This window comes from Sapajus apella, unplaced genomic scaffold (assembly GCF_009761245.1).
Source record: "Sapajus apella isolate SASKATOON/1434 unplaced genomic scaffold, GSC_monkey_1.0 scaffold196, whole genome shotgun sequence".
Taxonomy (NCBI): domain Eukaryota; kingdom Metazoa; phylum Chordata; class Mammalia; order Primates; family Cebidae; genus Sapajus; species Sapajus apella.
Genome location: NW_022437136.1, coordinates 597,013 through 618,877, shown reverse-complemented (window position 1 = coordinate 618,877; position 21,865 = coordinate 597,013). Strand labels below are relative to the sequence as shown.

Genomic DNA, 21,865 nt, shown 5'->3' with positions numbered 1-21,865 from the left:
AGTTCTGATCTCAACTATTAAAATTTGAAAGACAAAACAAAACATTCATGCGAGTTGTCTTCCTTTCTCAAGCGTACACAGTAAATAAAGTAGCTCAGAGTTAAAAAGAAGAGAGAAGCAACAGCCATGGTAACAGATTCTCAACTGGAGGAGTATGGCTCACACAGCCACAAGACAGGCTGCAGAAGGAATCTGCGGGAAGTGCTGATCATGCCCGTTTTTCCCATTAGAGTGAATTCTAAAAAGCCAGCCTACTTTTCTTCTTGAGAACAGCTTCACCTACTTTGAAGAACTCAGAATCCAAAGAGCAGCGGTTTTCACACTGTGCTTTCTGTGGAATCTTCAGGAACCACAGGAGGGAGGAAAAAAACCACATTTTCTCTGCCATACTATTTTAAAATAACAGGAGGCAGACAATATCCTTCCAGCAAATGTAAGTCACATACCTCTTTTGGGAATACAAATCACCATTTCATTATCTTGTTGGGATAAGCAGATGGTTGTGTCTGGAATCTCTGATACGATGTCAGTCAACTCACAAACACCGTATTCAGTGACATCCCAGTCCTTTGAGAAACACCTAAGTTTTAACAATGGAAGTGGATAAAGAATGAGTAATATCAACCATCAGTAAAAGAACTACAAGTTTTCCAAAAAAAATGCTTAATAGAAACATTAGATAAATATTTAGAATTTGGGAGAAGATAAAGTGTCTTAAAATATTTGCTTTCATTTCTGTTCATCAACTCACCAGTGATAAGCCTGTGAGAATTCTCTCACAATGACCTGTTTGCTGGCCTGGGATTTGAGAAGTTTTAGTAAATCCTGAGTAAAGCGCTTCACCTGGGCCCTATGGGTAAGGGTCAACAGACGTTTGGAGCCCATTCCAAGAATCTGCAAAGCAAATGGTTTGATTATTTATATACGTAAGAACTCAGCAGACAGTGACTTCCTTGCTAGTGGCTCACCCTCTTTTCTGTTAGTGGCCTCACAGAATGACTCCCCTTACGTAGAATGTGTTCCATTTCAAACATATGTGAATCAACGAAATGTAGCTGGTCAAAAGGAATGAGTCCAGCCTCCTGAAACTCTAATTTTTTTTGGTCTGGTGCACCCTCTCCCAAATAGTCGTTGAATATAGAGATGAAAAGTGTAATCTTTTGAAAAGTAGTGAGTACAGAAATGAAAAGTGTATCGGTTGTCCAGACAAACTGGTCTAGAAAACCAATTCAACTCTAAAAGACAGTTCAAGTTTTTCAAGCCATTTTTTAGTGAGTGGGAAGCTACTGTAACACTGTGAGTTAATTGGCCAAATCTTCACAGGATCGGGTGCTATACTCTAGCCCAGCTAGTTACACGTTACACTTGTCTCCAACGAGTTACATTTAGAAGAAAGGTTAAGCCCTTGACTCTTACATAGGCACCAACATACAGTATGTGGATATTCATGGCAGCTCTTATTTTTTTTTTTTTGAGACGGAGTTTTACTCTTGTTACCCAGGCTGGAGTGCAATGGCGCGATCTCGGCTCACCGCAACCTCCGCCTCCTGGATTCAGGCACTTCTCCTGCCTCAGCCTCCTGAGTAGCTGGGATTACAGGCATGCGCCACCATGCCCAGCTAATGTTTTTGTATTTTTAGTAGAGACGGGGTTTCACCATGTTGACCAGGATGGTCTCGATCTCTTGACCTCGTGATCCACCTGCCTCGGCCTCCCAAAGTGCTGGGATTACAGGCTTGAGCCACTGCGCCCGGCAGCAGCTCTTATAATCATGAACAATTCTGGAGAAAGCTGTGCTGGGATGAAGAACGCCTATAGAGCTTGGAGGGAAAATACTCCTCAGTCCTCCAAGGTGTTCCTCTAAAACTGAAAACTAGTAGCTTTCTGAAAAACTGAAAAGCCACCTTTGAGTGTTATTCCTTCCCTCTGAAGAAAGCTTTTAGAGGATGTTCTACCCAGAACTGACTTCTTAGGATTAGCTTACTACCTATTCTGTTTCTTTGATGGAGACAGACAAAGCCATGGAGGAATATTCCTGCCTTACCTGCAACACATGAGGCACTGCTTCTAATAACTCAATCAGCTTGGAGTATCCGTAATCTGACACTCGGCACTGTTTTGCAAAATGATGGTGATAGGATGGGATGAAATGACTGATGGGTATGACACAAGATGGCTGGCTTTTCAGCAAGTCAATCACTTCTCTACTGAACTGGATCAGCTGGGGGTTCCCTACAGGACTCTTCGAACGCAGAAGCCAAGGGTCTAGAGGAAAAAGAACATGTATAAGACAAAAAGCACAGATTTGAATTCAACCACGGGGAAGCAGACGAAACCAAACAGAGTAGCTGCTTTATGTCTCAGTTTCTAAATTCGGGTCTCATAGTCCAATAACTAGCTAGTCTATCTTATTCACAGGCTGGCAAATGCTGTCCTACTAATCCTCAAAGTTAAGTGGCCAAGGCAAAGCAGAGTCTACTACAGTGTTATTTATAGTAGAAGTGAAAATACACAAAAAGCTCCCAGTGTAGAAACTGGTTATATTTCAAAGATCAATCTGGAACCTGGTCATGTGGAACATACTTTCCCACAAAGTTATAAACGACATCAGGAAGGTAGCCCAGAAGAGCAAAATTAACCCATAATGGAACTGAAAATGTTGTTACCCAGAAAACCACAGAAAGTGATGTTGTAAAATTAGCATGACATAAAAGGGCATAAGAGACAGGTTTTCACACCATCTTGACTGCTTATACCCAATTAAAGAAGTATAAATAATCAGATGGAAATCTTTATAGAAAGGTGGAAGAGTCTTGTGGGCACAGGGCTTAGGAGAAAGGGGCAGCGGCCCCTGAGAAGTCTAAGACAGAGGGAAAACGAAGGAGGTATCCTCTAAGAAACTTGAGTACAGATATTCCTAAGAGTAGGCCGACTCAGGAAGAATTCCTTGGCTATTCTCACCTTTTCTCCTGTAGGGAAGAAAAGGCGGGAGAAGACAAAGGAGTGTTGCGGACAAAGAGAAGGAAGTATGTGTATATAAAGGAAGGCAACAATTTAAAGTGCTATTCATAAGCAGCAGCATTAGACATCTCCAACTCAGGATATACCTGAAACTCAGACACTCACCCAAATCTAGATCCAAATACCTTGGTCTTTTGAATTTATCTTCACATTTATCAAAGTCCAAAATGTGGACCAAAATGACTTTCAAAGGTAAATTTGCATTAAGTGATACCTCCCCAAATACCTGAAACTATTTTTTTTCTTTTTCTTTTTTTTTTTTTGAGATGGAGTTTTGCTCTTGTTGCTTAGGCTGGAGTGCAATGGCACGATCTCAACTCACTGCAACCTCCACCTCCCAGGTTCAAGCAATTATCCTGCCTCAGCCTCCCGAGTAGCTGGGAATACAGGCACTTACCACCATGCCCAGCTAATTTTTGTATTTTTAGTAGAGATGGGGTTTCACCATATTGGCCAGGCTGGTCTCAAAGTCCTGACCTCAGGTGACCTGCCCGCCTGGAACTCCCAAAGTGCTGGGATTACAGGCATGAGCTACGGTGCCCAGCCCCTGAAACTATTTTTAAAAGGCCAGTCAACTGGCAAGCCAAATGTTTCACAAAATTAGGTAGCTAAAGGGATCTATAAATGTGAAATTTGAGTTTCAAGTTTTTTACGTAACTTATGTTTGTACTTTCAAAAGGTCTAGCTCTGGCCAGGCACGGTGGCTCACACCTGTAACCCCAGCGTTTTAGGGGGCCGACGTGGGATGACTGCTTGAGCTCAGGAGTTCAAGACCAGCCTGGATAACACAGCAAGGCCCTATCTAAAAAACAAAGTCTAGTTCTGCCCTCAAGCATTTTAGAAAGTTTTCAAAAGATTAAAGGACACAGCCATGGTGCTTTCACACTTGGCAAACAGTGTTGCTGTTTGAAATAAAAGCCTATAGTCTCCTCTGGTCTCATGGGGGACAGGTGGACAAAATACTTGACACCTACCAGTGTTGGGAGGCGGGGGCTTGTTGTGAATCCATTTGACCACTTTAACGCCATTCTGAGCAGTGACAATGTTGACGCCTGGAACACAGGTGATGAAGTGCTCTAAGGGAACACCTCCTTGGTTTTCCTGCACTACTTCTAGATCACCAAACTCTGCAGTGTAACAATCTGGAAAGCTTAAATAGAAAAAAAAAAAAAAAAAAAAAAAAAAAGGAAAGGTTAAATTAAAATAATGGAAAAGAAAGCACTTGCTAAACAGAAGGCTTTGGTCTAACGTATGTGTTAATCATTTGTTTGACTGCTCATGATCAGGGTTTGAAGGTTAAAATTCAGGACCCAAGGAGGCAGGCACTGTGGCCTTGACCTCTTTGATACATTCTGATGGCATTTTCCCGAGTAGTTTTCCAGGAGGGAAGTAAAAAATAAGGCAGCTGGGCTCTAAGTAAGTTCCATGTCTGCTTCCCCATCAGAAGGGGCATGCGGACCACTGAGTCCTGTGTCGGCCTTTGTATTCGGTCTACTATTGTGGCTCATGGAGTGTTTAAATGAACTTCTGAAGAATACTTAGTTCTAAGTCTTGAAATGTACACGTATTTGAAGCTGTGTACTCTCAACATTTGTGCAGATTTCTATTACAGCACTTATGACACACCTCCTCCCAGTGGGAAGAAACTGTCCTCTTCATGTTTATGTTTCTAAAATGTAGTGCAAACAAACATTTGGTTTTTTTTTTTTTTTTTTTTTGAGATGGAGTCTCGCTCTGTTGCCCAGGCTGGAGTCCAGTGGCATGATGTCAGCTCACTGGAACCTCTGCCTCCCAGGTTCAAGCAACTCTCCTGCCTCAGCCTCCCGAGTGGCTCAGATTACAGGCGTGCGCCACTGCACCCAGCTAATTTTTTTTGTATTTTAGTAGAGAGCAGGTTTCAGCATTTTGGCAAGGCTGGTCTCGAACTCCTGACCTCATGATCTGCCCGCCTCACCCTCCCAAAGTACTGAGATTACAGGCGTGAGCCACTGCACCCAGCTACAAACACATATTTTCTTGTTGAAGTACTGAATGAATGGATCCCATTTCATATATACAGTCATGGGTCACTTCGTGACAGGGGTATGTACTAAGAAACGTGTTGCTGGGTGATTCCGTCATCTGAAAACATCATCAAGTCCACTTACACAAACCTAGATGCTATAGCCCACTGTACACAGAGGCTGGTGCTGCCCATGGTTCCTGAATTACACATCTGGACAGTCTGTTACTGTACTGAATACTGTGAGCAGTGTGGTATTTGTGTGTCTAAACGTTAGAAAGGTATAGTGAAAATGTGTTACTATAATCTTATGGGACCACTGTCCCACATACAGTCCATGGTTGGCCAAAATGTGGTTATGTGGTGCATTTGCTGAAGGATAAACACATCAGGATGAAGCATTCTATAGAACTTCTTTGTAAAGAGGTTATGGGCAGAAAAGGCAGACTTCCTATAAAAAGGAAAACGAGGGCATTATATCAACAAAGGCTTTGATATGGTTCACCTCAATAAAGGCACGGTGCCCTCGTGGGTCTGGAGAAGACTGTGAACCTGGGGTGCAAATGTCTTCAAAGAAAGGATCACAAAAGGAATCTTGTAAGAGTCTGGATCAAATTCATGTTCACTGAAGAAAAGAGAACAAAACAGGAAGCTGACATTCTGCAGGGGTCTAAAATGTTCACAAGGTCATCCTACCATGTTCCCAATCTTACAGAAAAGAATGATTTCTAAAGGAAAATGGGTGGCATACTTGAAATCCTTATTGGAACAATGCTGTCTGCAGACAGGCTCATGATATTCTAACTCTTCAAATATAATCGGGCTGCAATTCGTGGAGGAGCCATCATGTGACTGTGAAGACCCCAACGGGCTTTGGCGGGCCTGACTGCTGGCTAAGAGACACACCAGCCGTCCATTTCCTTGTTCATGGATTGTAACTGTGTCTGTTAATTTATATAGATCTGACACATTCAACTTGTGTCCAAACCTAAAAGCAAGAGAGGAAAGATGCTGATTAGGTTTTTCTTTGATTATACAGAAACACCCATCCTGTTTTAAATAAAGAGCAATAACCAAGAATGGTTCTTCCATCTCTTCAAAGGTAAAACTGAACAATTCTAGTACAAATTCATCCACTACCAAACCAGTGATGCCTGGTACTCCTTTCAGTCATCCCTGGCACCATCCATGACAATGCTCAAATCATTTTGTAGCCACCCCCAGCCCCTGCCCAGGTGCTATAATTGGCCTCGCCGAATTCTCTGAGGTGGAGAGCTCTCTGATAAGACTTCTTTCAATGCGGCTCCCCCTCACTTCCAATTCTCTGTATTGCTTCTCACCATCCCTGCTCTCCTCTCTCAGAAGAATGCATGCTTCCCATGACACTATCACCTCTCCTATGCCTCAAATGCATGACCCACACACATACCCTCTGACACTGGACTCCCCAGTCCTCCTCCCGACCTTTATCTTTCCTACTGAGAACTTAAAGGCACAGGCCCTGGAGGTCACAGCAGATTTGGGTTCACATCCTGAGTCCACTTCAATCTGTGTGACCTTAGTGAAGTTCCACAACCAATCAGGGCCTCACTTTTTCCACCTGTAAAACCGGGTGATAATAGCACTTATCTCACAGGGTTGATATGAGTATTAAGTGTGGTTAGGCCTGGACAGAACCTGGCTCATCGTAAGTGCTAAGTATTGCCTGCTCTTCTCACTGCCTGACCAGTGGTTCCTTCCCAGTGTCCCACATATGCTCCGATTCTCATCTAGCAAACCAGCCCCTCATCCTCTCCCACCTCCCAGAGACACATTCTCCCTTGTACTTTCACTCTCAGTCTTGTACTCTCCCCTGTCCGTGGAATGCAAACACCCAGCCGCCCAGGAACTGCTTCTGCTGTGTTACCCCGGTCTCTCACACCGTTCCCTCCTGGATTTTAGCCACAGGACTCTGTAGCGATGACTCAAAAGTCATGAGCGGCCCCTGCCTCATCCTCAGACCTCACACATATCCTCATGGCCCTGGATTCTCCCATTCCTAAGGGCTCTCCTGGCACATATCCTGGTGCTCGCCTACACCCCTGGCCCTGGTGCCATTCCATCCATTCCTGTCCTCTATTTCTCCTTCCCCCCTTCCAACCTTATCTGCTCTTCAGCCTGTCCCAATCGTCCTAAAGGCAAACAACTGCCCTATCTGCAGAGCCTACTTCTCTCCCAAAGAAGCCCCTCAATGTGCAGAAGACTTGTGTGAACTCTCTTACCCAGCTCTTTCAACAGCCCCCTAAAACTTGCATGTCCAAAATCAAGGCCAAAAACTTGCTGTATACTCAGAATCAAAATTACCTCTACATTTTACCTTGCTTGCTACATAAAACTAGTTACCCAGGCCAGATGTGGTAGCTCATGCCTGTAATCCCAGCAGTTTGGGAGGCCAAGGTGGGAGAATTACTTGAGGCCAGGAGTTCAAGACTAGCCTGGGAAACATAGCAAGACCCCATCACTACAAAAACAAAAAAAATATTAGCTGGGCAGGGTGGCACATCCCTGTGGTCCCGGCTACTCAGAAGGCTGAGGTGGGAGGATCATCTGAGTCCAGGAGTTTGAGGCTGCAGTGAGCTAGGGTTGTGACACTGCACTACAGCCTGGGTGACAGACACCCTGTCTCAAAAAAAAAAATATATTAATTAAAAAAAATTAGTTACCCACTCCAATTTCAATGACATTTGACATTTTATAACATTGAGTTCTTTCTGTCCCAGCAGTATCTGCTCAGAATTTGGACTAATGTAACATTTTCCCTCTCTACCTCCTTCCCTCCCCTGTTCATGCCATCTCAGACACCACTGCTATGAGAAAAGACTTTCTGCAGCATGGTTCCCGTCACCACACCTTTCCCCTCCCTCCTTCCTCCAGCACTTCAGTGGCTCCCTATTATCCACGGGATAATGGCCAAGTTCCTTGTTCTTCACCTCCTGTGTTCTCAAAGCCTTTTATCCTCCTTTCCAATCAGTTTTCTTCACCATCCATAGGGATTCATGAGCACGTTCTCTTCCCGCTAGACATAAGCTCCTCAAGGACAAGGCCTAAGTCTTGCCCAGCTTTGCTTCTGTGCAGTGCCTCGGTCGTACTATCACTAGTCCTTGCTGAGCATCTACAATGTGCTGGATGCTGAGGATACAGTATTAAGGCAGAGCCAGTCCCTGCCATCCTGAAGCTTACAATCTACTTCTTAAAATTGTTCATCCAATAAATGCAAAAACTTGGCTGGGCACAATGGCTCACACCTGCAATCCTAGCACTTTGGGTGGCTGAGGTGGGTGGATCACCTGAGGTCAGGAGTTTGAGACCAGCCTGGCCAACATGGAGAAACCCTGTCTCTACTGAAAATACAAAAACTAAGCCAGGCTTGGTGGCATAAGCCTGTAGTCCTAGCTACTTGGGAGGCTGGGGCAGGAGAATCACTTGAACCTGGGAGGCAGAGGTTGCAGTGAGCCAAGATTGCACCACTGCACTGTAGCCTGGGTAACAGAGCAAGACTCTGTCTCCAAAAAGACCCCCAAAACTAAAACCAGTCTATTAGGGGAAAAATAAGCACAGCACTGAGGATCGAACGTGTAACTTTGCTAAAAATAAAATATATTTTTAAAATGTCTGCTAAACATAATTTACACATAAATCTGAACACCAGTGTCTCTGTCTCCTCTCCTCTATCAGGCTGAACTTCCTCAAGAGTCATTACCATGGTTTTGTGCATGTAAGTCACCAAGCAGTACTGACTGGATAAAGAAAAAATAAAGCTAACTTACTTTTTTTCATAGATATCTGTAAATTTAAACAGAGGCAGGCAACAGGCAGGGGCATCCTGAAGAACAGACATTGTTTCTGCACTGTAAGACAGAGTTTAATTAGGGGACAGACCATTTCCTCCATGTTATGAGTTGTATAATCAGAGTTCACAAAATTAACACAGTGCATATGCAAAATAAATTTACCAATTTCTGCTATGTCAGAATTTATTTTCCAGAAAAATTAAAGAAAGAATTTTAGGGAGAAGGTAATGAGAAAAGAATAAGTTATACACTACAATTATTACCAATCACAGGGTTTTCCACATCAGTGGAGCCAAGACACATAGTTTATTCAGATCAAAAGGCAGAAGAGCTTAAATATCTCCTCCCATACTGCAGTTTATGTTAGATATATATGATTGCCATTACTGTTGAGGACACACAACTAGACAACATAGTCTCAACTGCGGTTTTAAAAAACCAAGAGGCACCAAAAAATACTACAAGGAAAAAAACCCAAACAAAACAAAAAGAAAATGCCAAACTATTAAGGGTAATTGGCTTGGAGCCACAGGACTGTGGATGGTTTTCTCCCCCTACTTATGTTTCTAAACTTTTCAAATTGTCTTTAATGAATATTATTTTTATTCTAAGAACAACAACAACAGCAAAGTAACTCGTAGTATAAGTAACAGTGAAGTACAAGTTCGAGAAAAGATCTCTGAAAATCCAAGGAGACATTCAGGAGTGGGTCCTGTTTTATTAGTATCCCCAAAACAGGGAGACTCAAAGAAGTATCACATCTTACTATGAATAAAACCATCACCAGATTCTTAAGACTGATGTAGTCTTACGGTAGACTTAACAGGGCTGGGTATCCATTTGACACTAAGGGTGTATCTGCAAATGGAGAGCTTGGAGCTTTGTAGATATAGTCTTTACAGACAAATTTACCTTCTTCTGAGATCTAAAGGTAATACTTTAGACTTTTCAGGTTTATAAACTTTTATCGTAGGGGTCTACTATTTTTAGAACCTGCTCTGTACATGTTGCGTATTATTTTACTCCCAAGTGCCTGTCAAGTTTAACCTGTATTCCACCTTTGATTAATGACTTATAAAAGAGTCAAATGGCTTATTTCTAACTCTTTCAATCTAGAATAAGCATTATTCCACGTCCAATCGTCACAAGGGGGTTAGGAATGTGATAGAATCTATTTTTATTATTTCTAAAATTGTTTCTGGGTCAAATGTTATATCCTGAAATAAACAGCTTGCCTGTTTCTTACCTCAGTAAAGAGAGTGATTTGCTGGCAGCCCCGGTGGCAAGTGAGACCAGGATCTTTTTGCTGCCAATTTTGTATCTGTGGAGGCTATTCACCGCACCGATTGCATCTTGTAAATTTTCCATTTGCACAACAGCCTTGAGCTGATAATCTGTATGAGGGCTGAGCTCAACACTCTTCACCTACAATAGGAAAAGGAAAAACTGAAGGCTATATATGCCCAGAGCCCTGTCGTCTTAAAACTGAAGGTGAACCATGAAGAACACGTTTGCGGAGTGCAGTGCTTCCATAAAGAACTGTCTGAACTCTGTTCTTCTGCTGGCCAGGATGTAAGTGATTGAGGATGGGGTGACCTTCAGAGATGTGACACTGGCCTGGCCTGCCTGTGTGCTCTGGCACACACAGCTCTCCAAGGCAGGCTCAGAGGCCAACACATGGGAGGAGGTCTTTTGGGGTCTTTTCCAGACCCTACAAAGCCAGGGCATGGCCATTTTAAGACTCCATTAAAGGTGCATTTTTAGCAAAACTGCACCTAAAAAAGGAGTCAAATATATAAGATATAAACAAAACCAGCCAACATTATTTTAGAATCCTACCTGTATTTCAGCAGGAGTAGCTAACTAAAATCCAGCAATGTTTTATTTATCAACTTGCCTTTTTTTTTTCTGAGATGGAGTTTCACTCTGTCACCCAGGCTGAAGTGCAGTGGTGTGATCTCAGCTCACTGCAACCTCTGTCTCCCACGTTTAAGCAATTTTCCTGCCTCAGCCTGCTAAGTAGCTGGGACTACAGGCACACACCACTATACCCCAGTTAATTTTTAATTTTTTAGTAGAGACGAAGGTTTCACTTGCCAGGCTGGTCTCAAATTCCTGACCTCAGGTGATCTGCCCACCTCAGCCTCCCAAAGTGCTGGGATTACAGGCGTGAGACACCATGCTTAGTCACAAATTGCCATTTAAATTTCTGCCAAAGACAAGAGTTTCTCACTGCTAGGTATCCTGCTCTCTGGGGCTATATTATAAAAACGGTCTGCACTACCCTGAGCAGACCAAAGGGAAAAGGAAGGAGTTCAAACTTGTTCAGCTACACTTCTACCCTGGCTGCAGTTATGTTTATCAAATTAAGTCCTCTTAACTAGAAATTCCATCAAAGAGGCCGGGCGCGGTGGCTCAAGCCTGTAATCCCAGCACTTTGGGAGGCCGAGGCGGGTGGATCACGAGGTCAAGAGATCGAGACCATCCTGGTCAACATGGTGAAACCCCGTCTCTACTAAAAATACAAAAAATTAGCTGGGCATGGTGGCGCGTGCCTGTAATCCCAGCTACTCAGGAGGCTGAGGCAGGAGAATTGCCTGAACCCAGGAGGCGGAGGTTGCCGTGAGCCGAGATCGCGCCATTGCACTCCAGCCTGGGTAACAAGAGCGAAACTCCGTCTCAGAAAAAAAAAAAGAAATTCCATCAAAGAGTAAAACAAAGCAAACACAAGAGGGAAAAGGTTACCTTGCCATGCTTGGCAAATGCTTCCTGCAGAAGCTGCTGCAGCTCCTTCCGAGATAATCTGTAGTCTATGTTGCTGACCTGGACATCAGCACCATTTGCAAATGGGTCTAGGCAGTCGGCTCCGCTGCTCGAATTTGCAATGTTGAAAGCAAGCGGGGATGCTCTGTTTAAAAGGTTTGGAGACAAACTCCTGCTTAAAACACACATATTAAGATTATCTTAAAAAGCTGTTCTATGTATTTAGGTTTTATCATTTAGGCTTTGCTTGAAATTATATATAGAAGTCACAACACAACCAAACCAAACATTTGGTTTTCAAACGTGTTTTTAATCTTTTTTTTTTTTTTGAGACAGAGTCTCACTCTGTTACCCAGGCTAGAGTACAATGGTGGGATCTTGGCTCATTGCAACCTCCACCTCCTGGGTTCCAAGCAATTTTCTTGTCTCAGCCTCCCAGTAGCTGGACTATAGACGTGTACCACACCCAGCTAATCTTTTTTGTATCTTTGGTAGAGATGGGGTTTCACCATGTTGGCCAGGCCGGTTTTGAACTTCTGACCTCCAGTGATCTGCCTGCCTCGGCCTCCAGAAGTGCTGGGATTATAGGTGTGAGCCATTGTGCCCAGTCGTGTTTTTAATCTTAAATACACACTGATTTCAGACATTGTCAAGAGTGCTATCTACTGACTCCTAATTACCACCAATCAATTAATATCAAATATTCTTTCTTTGGGTTATTAAAAGCTAAAGGCAGGAATTAGAGGCAGTCCTGATGAATTAACCTTCTGCTTTGGGCCTTTATCCTTAGGAAATCAGCCTGTGATGCCAATTTAAGGCATTTAACCTCCTCTGCAGTTCTGAAAGAATTAAAACATTCTTGCTCACATGCTGTAGTTCTTTCTGCACATAAAGAAAACTTTTGTTTGGCTTTTCAGATATAATTTTATGGATCCATAGCCACTTTCTACAGTGATTCGTCACCAACTCAGGATAACAAACGCAATGCTAAAAGCAGCCCATGGGAAAGCAACATAGCCCTACGGCTTCTGTTTCCCAAGCCTTGGTGTGAGATAGTGGTAGACAGTGACTGTGGTTTACAGAAAACCTTACTTCTCAAACAGCTTCCCATACAGTACCATATTAATAAAAACCACCAAAGCATGCCTCGTTTGGGCTTTCTCCTCAACACAGTCAACACAGGAACATCTTAACATGCCTCCCAGCACTGGCCAGGCACTCTCCAACGGGTTTCTTTTTCTGACCTCTGCTTGCCACAATTTCCACATGGAAGGGGAAGAAAGCATTGCCCCTAAATGTTAATGATGATTACCTGAGGAGAAGGGGACTGGCAGAGGAGGGATGGGAGACTTATCTTTCAGTCTGTGCATTTCAGTAGTATTTGAATTCTTTTCAGCAAACATACTATTTCATAATCTGTCCTATTACATGTAATCACCCCAATGGGTCAAGAAGCTGGACTCACCTAGAAGACCAAGGCTGAGATGCGAGCAGAGGACTGACTTGCCTGGATGCAACTAACTTGCTAAAAGCAGACGGGTAACTCACTTGGAATACAGTCTCCTCTTTATCTTTTTTCTCTACAGGAGAACTGGTGATACTTCGGGCACTGAGGTTCTCTTTTCTAACAGAAGGGGAAAATTGAAGGGAAAAGGTCATATGTCTTCCTTCACATTCGAGAAGCAACTATGAGAAAGGGCAGTTTCACATACTTCTGATTGGTTTTGTAAACGGGTTCTGCTGCCCCGGAGTTTTTTGCCATCGACACTGCAGCACTTGAGTTACTATGAGCGGGTACCACCAGCCGCAGGTGACCTTGCTGGTGCTCACTGTTTCTATGACCAGTTTTTGACTCCATGCGGCACAGCTCCTTTAAAGATACAAGCATAGTGGGGTTTAAATTTTAAGTACCCAAGATGTGTTAAATCCTCTACAGAAAATGGCTGACTTTGAGTATCATCAAACACTGAGATCAAAAAGAGACACGCCAAAAGCAAGTGGGTGCATGAAAGACAGAAACGAAGAAACCAAACCTACCATAAACTTCAGAAAGCAAGAGGTATCAAAATTACCTGTAAACTTTTAACATTTGTATTTTTTGTAGCAGATCCAGAATTTGCCTGTGACCCTTTTCCAGGCGTGGCTTTGGCACTGGAAGATTGTTCACTTGCATCTTTGATGAGGCACAATTTTGGATTCTTAAGTTTTTTGGGAGACTTCACTTTATCAGCAATTGCATTTGAACTCTTTGTTTCACAGAGTTCTCTATTTTTTGGAGTAAATGACACAATGATCCTATTACCAAAGACATCTTCGTTTTCCATTCGCTTCTGAGCACGCTCTGCACTATCTTGGTTTATGAAGCGGAGAATTGCACTGCAGCCTGTAATACTCAGCACTTTCCCACCACAATTATCGGACAGGCGTCTGAGCCTGTTGCTGACGCTCTTGCCATCTTTATTTGCTGGTAGGTTATAAACATAGAGCAGAGTGTGGCACTGCTAATACAGAGGAAAGAAGTGTTACATCAGGTTAACTCAAGGGCACACATTCAATTTCAAAATAAGAACAATGGGTGACCTCCAAACTTCAGCTAAAACTTTGGAAAGGAGGTGACAGTGATTTAAATGGGAGAGGGTAGTGTCAACAAAGTAAATGAATATTGTTTTAAAGAATATGCTTTAGCTAGGCATGGTGATACATGCCTACGGTCCCAGCTACTCAGGTGGGAGGATCACCTGAGCCCAGAAGGTTGAGGCTGTTGCACTCCAGTCTGAGTGACAGAGTGAGATGCTGTCTCAAAAATAAATAAATAAATAAAAATATAAGATGCCAAGCACAGAAGTCTGTATACTGCATGATTCCATTTCTATTAAGTGTCCGGAAAATACAAATCTACAGAGACAGAAAGATTAGTAGCGCCTAACAATGGGGAAGGGTATTAACCATAAATTAGCATAATAGATCTTACTGAGGTGACAAAAATATTCTAAAACTGTACAACTCAATTTACTAAAAATTATTGTACACCTGAAAGAGTTGGATTTTGGCCAGGTACGGTGGCTCACACCTGTAATCCGAGCACTTCGGGAGGCCAAGGCGGGCGGATCACCCGAGGTCAGGAATTCAGGACCAGCCTGGTCAACATGGTGAAACCTCGTCTCTACTAAAAATACAAAAAACAGCCAGGCTTGGTGGTATGCGCCTGTAATTGCAGCTACTCAGGAAGGCGAGCAGAAGTAATTGCAGCTACTCAGGAGGGCGAGCAGGAGAATTGCTTGAATCTGAGAGCCAGAGGTTGCGGTGAGTTGAGACTGTGACACTGCACTCCAGACTGGGCAACAAGAGTAAAACTCCATCTCAAAAATTACTACAAAAGAAAAAAAATCAGCTTGTTGTGGTGGCATGTGCCTGTAATCCCAGTTACTTGGGAGGCTGAGGCAGGAGAATAGCTTGAACCTGGTAGGCGGAGGCTGCACTGAGCTGAGATCACACCACTGCACTCCAGCCTGGGTAACAGAGTGAGACTTCGTATGAAAAAAAAAATAATTTCAATAAGAATAAAAATAATATTTTAAAAGTAGAACTGGCTGGGCATGGTGGCTTATGCCTGTAATCCCAGAATTTTGGGAGGCCAAGGCGGGCAGATCATCTGAGGTCAGGAATTCGAGATCAGCTTGACCAACACGGAGAAACCCCGTGTCTACTAAAAATACAAAATTAGCTAGGCATGGTGACATGTGCCTATAATCCCAGCTACTCAGGAGGCTGAAGCAGGAGAATCACTTAAACCTAGGAGGCAGAAGTTGCGATAAGCCAAGATGACACCATTGCACTCCAGCCTGGGCAACGATAGCAAAACTCCATCTCAAAAAAAAAGGAGAACCACCAGGAGAAAACTTAATTATATAAAGGGTTAAATCCAGAAACCATAAAAGAAATCACTAACAACAGGCAAAGGATGTGGACAATTTACAGAGGAATAAAGAGCAAACAACAATAATCATAAAAGGATATTTTGTACTATACTAATGATTAACTGAAAAGCCAATTATAAGAAGATGCCGTTTTTTCACTTATTGGGGTGGCAAATATTTAAAACAGACACTCTCATGAGTGTAAATTGGTAACACCTTTTTGGAGGACAACTCAGATCTTGCTAGTAAAATTCTAACCCAGAACTTTTATGCCTTGGAACTTACCCTATGTTATGTCAGCCCAGGAGCCTAAAGATATAATTACCTTGCTGGAAATGGTAAAAAAAAAAAAGAAAAAGAAAAAAAAAAAACTGGGTATAAACAAAATGTCCACTAACAGACTGGTTAAATAAAGACCAGCCATACAAGTACTTTTCAAACCAAAATTCTGTTTTCTTAAATGTTGCAGATTTATATTAACATATACTAACATGAAAAGACATCCAGGCTCTGACATGAAGTTTTTTTCCAAAAGCTACAGAACACTATAAATGTGATACCTTTTTTTTTTAATTTACTACATTTTTAAAATCTGGAGGACAATATCAAAATATTAACAGCGGTTATCTCTGGAGGATAGAACTGCAGGGTTTTCACTTTCACAGTTCTAAATATTGTGTTTTGTTTGTTTTTATAATGATCATATCATACTTTTTTTTAAAGACAGGCTGGAGGCCGGGCACGGTGGCTTACGCCTGTAATCCCAGCACTTTGGGAGGCCGAGGCGGGTGGATCACCTGAAGTCAGGAGTTCAAGACCAACCTAGCCAACGTGGTGAAACCCCTCTTTTAAAAAAAAAAAAACCTGGAATGCAGTTGCATGATCTTGGCTCACTGCAACTGCCGCCTCCTGGGTTCACATGATTCTCCTGCCTCAGCTTCCTGAATAGCCGGGATTACAGGCATCCGGCACCACACCTGGCTAATTTTTGTACTTTTAGTAGAGACAGGGTTTCACCATGTTGGTCAGGCTGCTCTCGAACTCCTGACTTCAGGTGATCCGCCTGCCTCAGCCTCCCTAAGTGCTAGGATTGCAGGTGTGAGCCATCTTGCTCAGCCGGTGCCTTACTTTTCTAATCAGAGGCTTTTCTTTTTATTTGAGGGGCACTGACCAATCATCAACAAAATCTACACTTTTCCTATTACACCTGGGACTCAAAACCCAGGAAGTACCAATATGTGTTTAATTTATTAAAATTAAAGGAACAGGCTAAAGAACGTAAAAAGAAATGTATCTTAAATTATCACTGTAGTGGATGGGAAAAAACATCCAGCAAGACTAAATCTTTTGAATTATCAAAACATTGTTGTTGTTGTTTTTTAACCATAAGGAATAAATCTCCAAAGTGGACAAGTTCATACCTAAAACACTATATTTACTTTTTTTTTCCTGAGACAGAGTCTTGCTCTTTTGCTCAGGCTGGAGTGCAGTGGCACCATCTCAACTCACTGCAAGCTCCGCCTCCCAGGAAAAAAACACTGTATTTATTTAAGGCCTTCAAAGTTAGAAAATTGAGTGTCAAACAAGAGCAGAAGGGAAGAAATTTTTAGTCACACCCAAATGACTAAAAGCAAATAATGACAAAGGTGAGTTAGGAAAGAGCCTCACAAGATTAGGGGAAGGCCCGTGTATGTTTACTCCCTGGGGAAGACTCTGGAATCAACAAATCTGAACTGTCCACAGTGTGAGTTTCCTCTTAGGCCACACTCAAGGCTTGCTGGCTGTCAGGGAACACTGAAGACTAGCAGGCAAGTGCTAGAATTAGGAGGCCTGGGGCCTAGTCTCATAGCTGCTGCAATCACCGATGACCCATTTATTTTTTCTAAGAGCTGATTTCTTACTCCCTTAAATGAACACTTTGCATGAGATCATTTCTAAGGTACTTCTGTAACTCTCAAGTTATTAAATTATATATGAAGACTGCATTTAATGTATGGGATTGGCACTCTCCTGGATCACCCACACCATGGCTTCCTTCTCATTATCATGATTCTTTCCAAGTTACACACGTATTCTCCAAACAGCTTACTCAGCACTGCGGTAAACTTTCTTATCCCAAGTCAAGTCTATTAGAAACGCTAGTCCTAGGCCGGGCGCGGTGGCTCACGCCTGTAATCCCAGCACTTTGGGAGGCCGAGGTGGGTGGATCATGAGGTCAAGAGATCGAGACCATCCTGGTCAGCATGGTGAAACCCCGTCTCTACTAAAAATACAAAAAATAAGCTGGGCATGGTGCCGCGTGCCTATAATCCCAGCTACTCGGGAGGCTGAGGCAGGAGAATTGCCTGAACCCAGGAGGCAGAGGTTGCAGTGAGCCGAGATCGCGCCATTGCCCTCCAGCCTGGGTAACAAGAGCGAAACTCCGTCTCAAAAAAAAAAAAGAAACGCTAGTCCTTCAGAGAATGTGCTCACTCCTCCCAGTATATGGCTTAAATACGCTATCTAGGTAGAGCAGTCACCACTCCTGCTAATTGTGTCCATGCGGCACAGGGAATGCACAATAGAAAGCATAGCCTTGGCCAGGCGCGGTGGCTCAGGCCTGTAATCTCAGCACTTTGGGAGGCTAAGGCAGGCGGATCATCTGAGGTAAGGAGTTCGAGAACAGGCTGGCCAACATGGAGAAACCCGTCTCTACTAAAACTACAAAAATTAGCTGGGCATGGTGGCACATGGCTGTAATCGCAGGTACTCAGGAGGCTGAGGCAGGAGAATCACTTGAACCCAGGAGGCAGAGGTTACAGTGAGCTGAGATTGTACCCTGGAGAAGAGCAAGACTTTGTCTCCAGGAAAAAAAAAAAAAAAAAAAAAAAAAAAAAAGCCACAGCCTCAGAGGCCTGCTAAAGCCAAAAAAATGCACAATGACTCCACTTATTTGATGCCAACCACACAAGTATGTGAGAACTCTCACCATATTCTCTATCCATAATACTTGGAAGCAAAAAGAACAGTAACTTTTAATTCATTATTTCTATCCACCTGACACACAACACTGCTAGCTTCGAAGACACTGCCAAGTCAGGAAGGTAAATCTACAAGTCAATTCCATATAATGTTTTGAAATAAATAAAAGCAAACTTCACATATACCAATTCTCTGTATATTTGTAAGAGAAGAACTGAAGGTTTCTAAGCCTTACCTCAAAATCTGACCCACCTCTTATAAAGAACAGCCCCATCTGGGCATGGCAACCCCCTTACTATGGGCTGTCTTTCAGCCTCCACAATGTAATATTGGAAAATGGCAAAAAATAATGCAAACCCACTTACTGGCATTTTTAGTGGTAACCTGGGGGGCAAGTCGGAAATGAACTCTTCAAATCTGATCAGCTCGTTAGCATGATGCAGCAATGCTTCTGAGGCCTGGTTTTTATGGACCAAAATTATGTGGAAACCATGCCTGTGTCTCAGGTCACTAAGTTCCAATGCAAAATTGACATCAGCTGAAAGAAAAGGTACAGACCAACCCCATCCCCAAACATTAGAAACACGTAACAAAGACAGACAAGTCTATTGACACCCATTCAGGAGGCAAGGATGGACTATATTCAAAGTTGCTTCCCCAGTTCTTAGAAAAGAAACACATTTCACATCAGAAAGAATTAACATGGTAAGACAGTCTTACCATGTACCTACAATGAATTCCAAGACACATATGTTACTTTCAGTAAAAGGGAGCAAATATAATATGTTGGGGAGACTCAAATTTGAAAATTCGTATCCCAGACTTTAAAAATTATTAACACTGGGCCCAAGGTTAAAAAAAAAAAAAAAAAATCACATTTTTCTTTAATAAACCTGTTCCCACAAGAATTCAAGTTCTAAGGAGAAAATACAGAAATCCACCTAGGCCCAATTTTTTTTCTGAACAGTTCTCAACAATAATCATAAACATGTCTCACGTACTTCAGCCTCTTTGGGGATACGTTTTACTTTCACGTTTCCGGCTTCTATGATAACTTCCGACACAACGAGTTTAGCTGAAATTAGTAGATGTTTCTGTACTTACTTGACACAAGAACCACTGTGGCTGGAGCAGTGTGGGTATTTGCAAACCTGCGAAGACTCTGCCGCAATTTATCATCAGCTGCATTCTTTGCAGTCGCATTGATGTGGGCAACGGTTACCTGCATTAATTTATAATAAGGGTGAATGAGCAGCAGCTGAGGCTAGAAAATTGCTACACATTCTGCCCATATTTTATATTTACTTTTTTATTTTTTGAGACAGAGTCTCGCTCTGTAGCCCAAGCTGGAGTGCAACGACACGATCTCTGCTCACTGCAACCTGTGCCTCCTGGGTCCTGGTTCAAACAATTCTCCTGTCTCACCCTCCCGAGTAGCTGGGATTAAAGGCACATGTCACCATTCCCAGCTAATTTTTGCATTTTCAGTAGAGACGGGCCTCCACCATCTTGGCCAGGCTGGTCTTGAACTCCTGACCTCATGATCTGCCTACCTCAGCCTCCCAAAGTGCTGGAATTACAAGTGTGAGTCACCACGCCTGGCCTTTTAAAAAAAAATTTATTTTTAAGTTCCAGGATACATGTGCAGAACATGCAGGTTTTACATAGGTATACATATGACATGGTGGTTTGCTGCACCTATCGACCTGCCATCTTTTAAGACTCTCATGCATTAGGCATTTGTTCTAATGCTCTCCCTCCCTCTCCTTGCCCCCTGTCCCTGACAGATAGGCCCCAGTGTGTGATGTTCCCCTTTCTGTGTCCATGTGTTTTCACTGTTCAATTCCCACTTATGAGTGAGAACATGGGGTGTTTGATTTTCTGCTCCTGTGTTAGTGTGCTGAGAATGATAGCTTCTAGCTTCATCCGTGGCCCAACAAAGGATATGATCTTATTCTTTTTTGCGGCTGCATAGTATTCCACAGCGTATATGTGACACATTTTCTTTACCCAGTCCATCATTGATGTCTATGAATATTTTAATAAGTAATTCCTGAGCCAAAAAAAAAAATGCCTTTATTATTACTATTAGGAATGGTAAGAAATTATAACCAGATCTCAGTAACCTCAACATTGGTTCTCCATATGAGCTAACTGGGTCTGTTACTAATCCTGCTCTCATCTCCAATCTTCTGTTTCTGCATTTCTTTCATCCTCCTTTCAGAAAATAAGTAGAAAATAGGAAGTGAAATTTGAAGTCAGTTAAATTTGCTCTAGTAGCTTCTGCCAACAATTTGGACGTGGCAGAGATCAGATAAATGACTAAAATAAGACTTAATGTTGTGTTTTATGTCAGCTGTCTATGCTACCCATGCAAGCTTGTGCAACCTGTCTTATTTTGTTGTTTTTGTTTTGTTTTGTTTTAGGCTTTTAGCAGTCTGAAGCCATAATTTTTAGTTTCTGTCTCAACTAATAAGCAGAAAAGAGAGGGAAGGGGATTTATTACTCCAACCAGAAACACAAACTGAGAACCCACGACTGTATTCTCTCCCTTGGCACCCCGGATGGTTTTCAGGATCTGGGGTTAGGTGATGGAGAGAGGAGGGAGTATATCCCTAAGGGAGCTAAAATGCATTTATATCTGTTAAAACTATCAGACTCGGGGCTGGGCGCGGTGGCTCAAGCCTGTAATCCCAGCACTTTGGGAGGCCAAGGCGGGTGGATCACAAGGTCAAGAGATTGAGACCATCCTGGTCAACATGGTGAAACCCCGGCTCTACTAAAAATATAAAACATTAGCTGGACATGGTGGCGCGTGCCTGTAATCCCAGCTACTCAGGAGGCTGAGGAAGGAGAATTGCCTGAACCCAGGAGGCGGAGGTTGCGGTGAGCCGAGATCGCGCCATTGCACTCCAGCCTGGGTAACAAGAGCGAAACTCCGTCTCAAAAAAAAAAACTATCAGACTCATATGCAAGTCTCCAAAGGAAGAAACGGTTTATTTTGAGAAAGTTGCCTCAGTCACCTGCAATATACAATAATAACTTACCGATTTTTGTAAAGAGCACAGGTATATAATTTTAGACATGCAATATGGACTATCAATAGAATTAACTGTCTGAGAGCTAAAAGACCTGAATTCTAGTTCCAGCTTAAAAGCACAGACTCTGGGGGTCAGATAAATCTAGATTTAGATCCTTGCTCTTCTACTTCCCAGTCAAATGATCTTATTACTTCACCTCTCAGGGCCTTAGTTTAATTATCAGATTACAAATATATTCTACATGCCAGAGCAGTAATGAAAATCAAAGGAAACAATACATAAATAACCATGATACCAGTACAGAACTAAAGTACAAATTAAGGAGCATAA

The 21,865-nt window shown here is 42.7% G+C and overlaps 1 protein-coding gene across 6 annotated transcripts in view; it reads right to left on the bottom strand.

The window, feature by feature from the left end:
- MARF1 (meiosis regulator and mRNA stability factor 1) overlaps positions 1 to 21,865 on the bottom strand; it is a 47,627-nt gene that overhangs the window by 13,695 nt on the left and 12,067 nt on the right. Inside the window, exons 6-19 of one of the 6 annotated variants that reach the window (XM_032269650.1) lie at positions 19,599 to 19,716; positions 18,860 to 19,032; positions 13,689 to 14,117; positions 13,329 to 13,486; positions 13,082 to 13,240; positions 11,599 to 11,791; positions 10,100 to 10,278; positions 8,830 to 8,910; positions 5,775 to 6,011; positions 5,529 to 5,648; positions 3,996 to 4,171; positions 2,045 to 2,265; positions 752 to 894; positions 447 to 580 (exon numbers count right to left, since the gene is read on the bottom strand). In XM_032269650.1, the coding sequence (XP_032125541.1) occupies positions 447 to 580; positions 752 to 894; positions 2,045 to 2,265; positions 3,996 to 4,171; positions 5,529 to 5,648; positions 5,775 to 6,011; positions 8,830 to 8,910; positions 10,100 to 10,278; positions 11,599 to 11,791; positions 13,082 to 13,240; positions 13,329 to 13,486; positions 13,689 to 14,117; positions 18,860 to 19,032; positions 19,599 to 19,716 (2,521 nt within the window). The remainder of the gene's footprint in view (positions 1 to 446; positions 581 to 751; positions 895 to 2,044; positions 2,266 to 3,995; positions 4,172 to 5,528; positions 5,649 to 5,774; positions 6,012 to 8,829; positions 8,911 to 10,099; positions 10,279 to 11,598; positions 11,792 to 13,081; positions 13,241 to 13,328; positions 13,487 to 13,688; positions 14,118 to 18,859; positions 19,033 to 19,598; positions 19,717 to 21,865) is intronic. The other 5 variants (XM_032269654.1, XM_032269651.1, XM_032269653.1 and 2 more) reach the window with 5 other exon arrangements.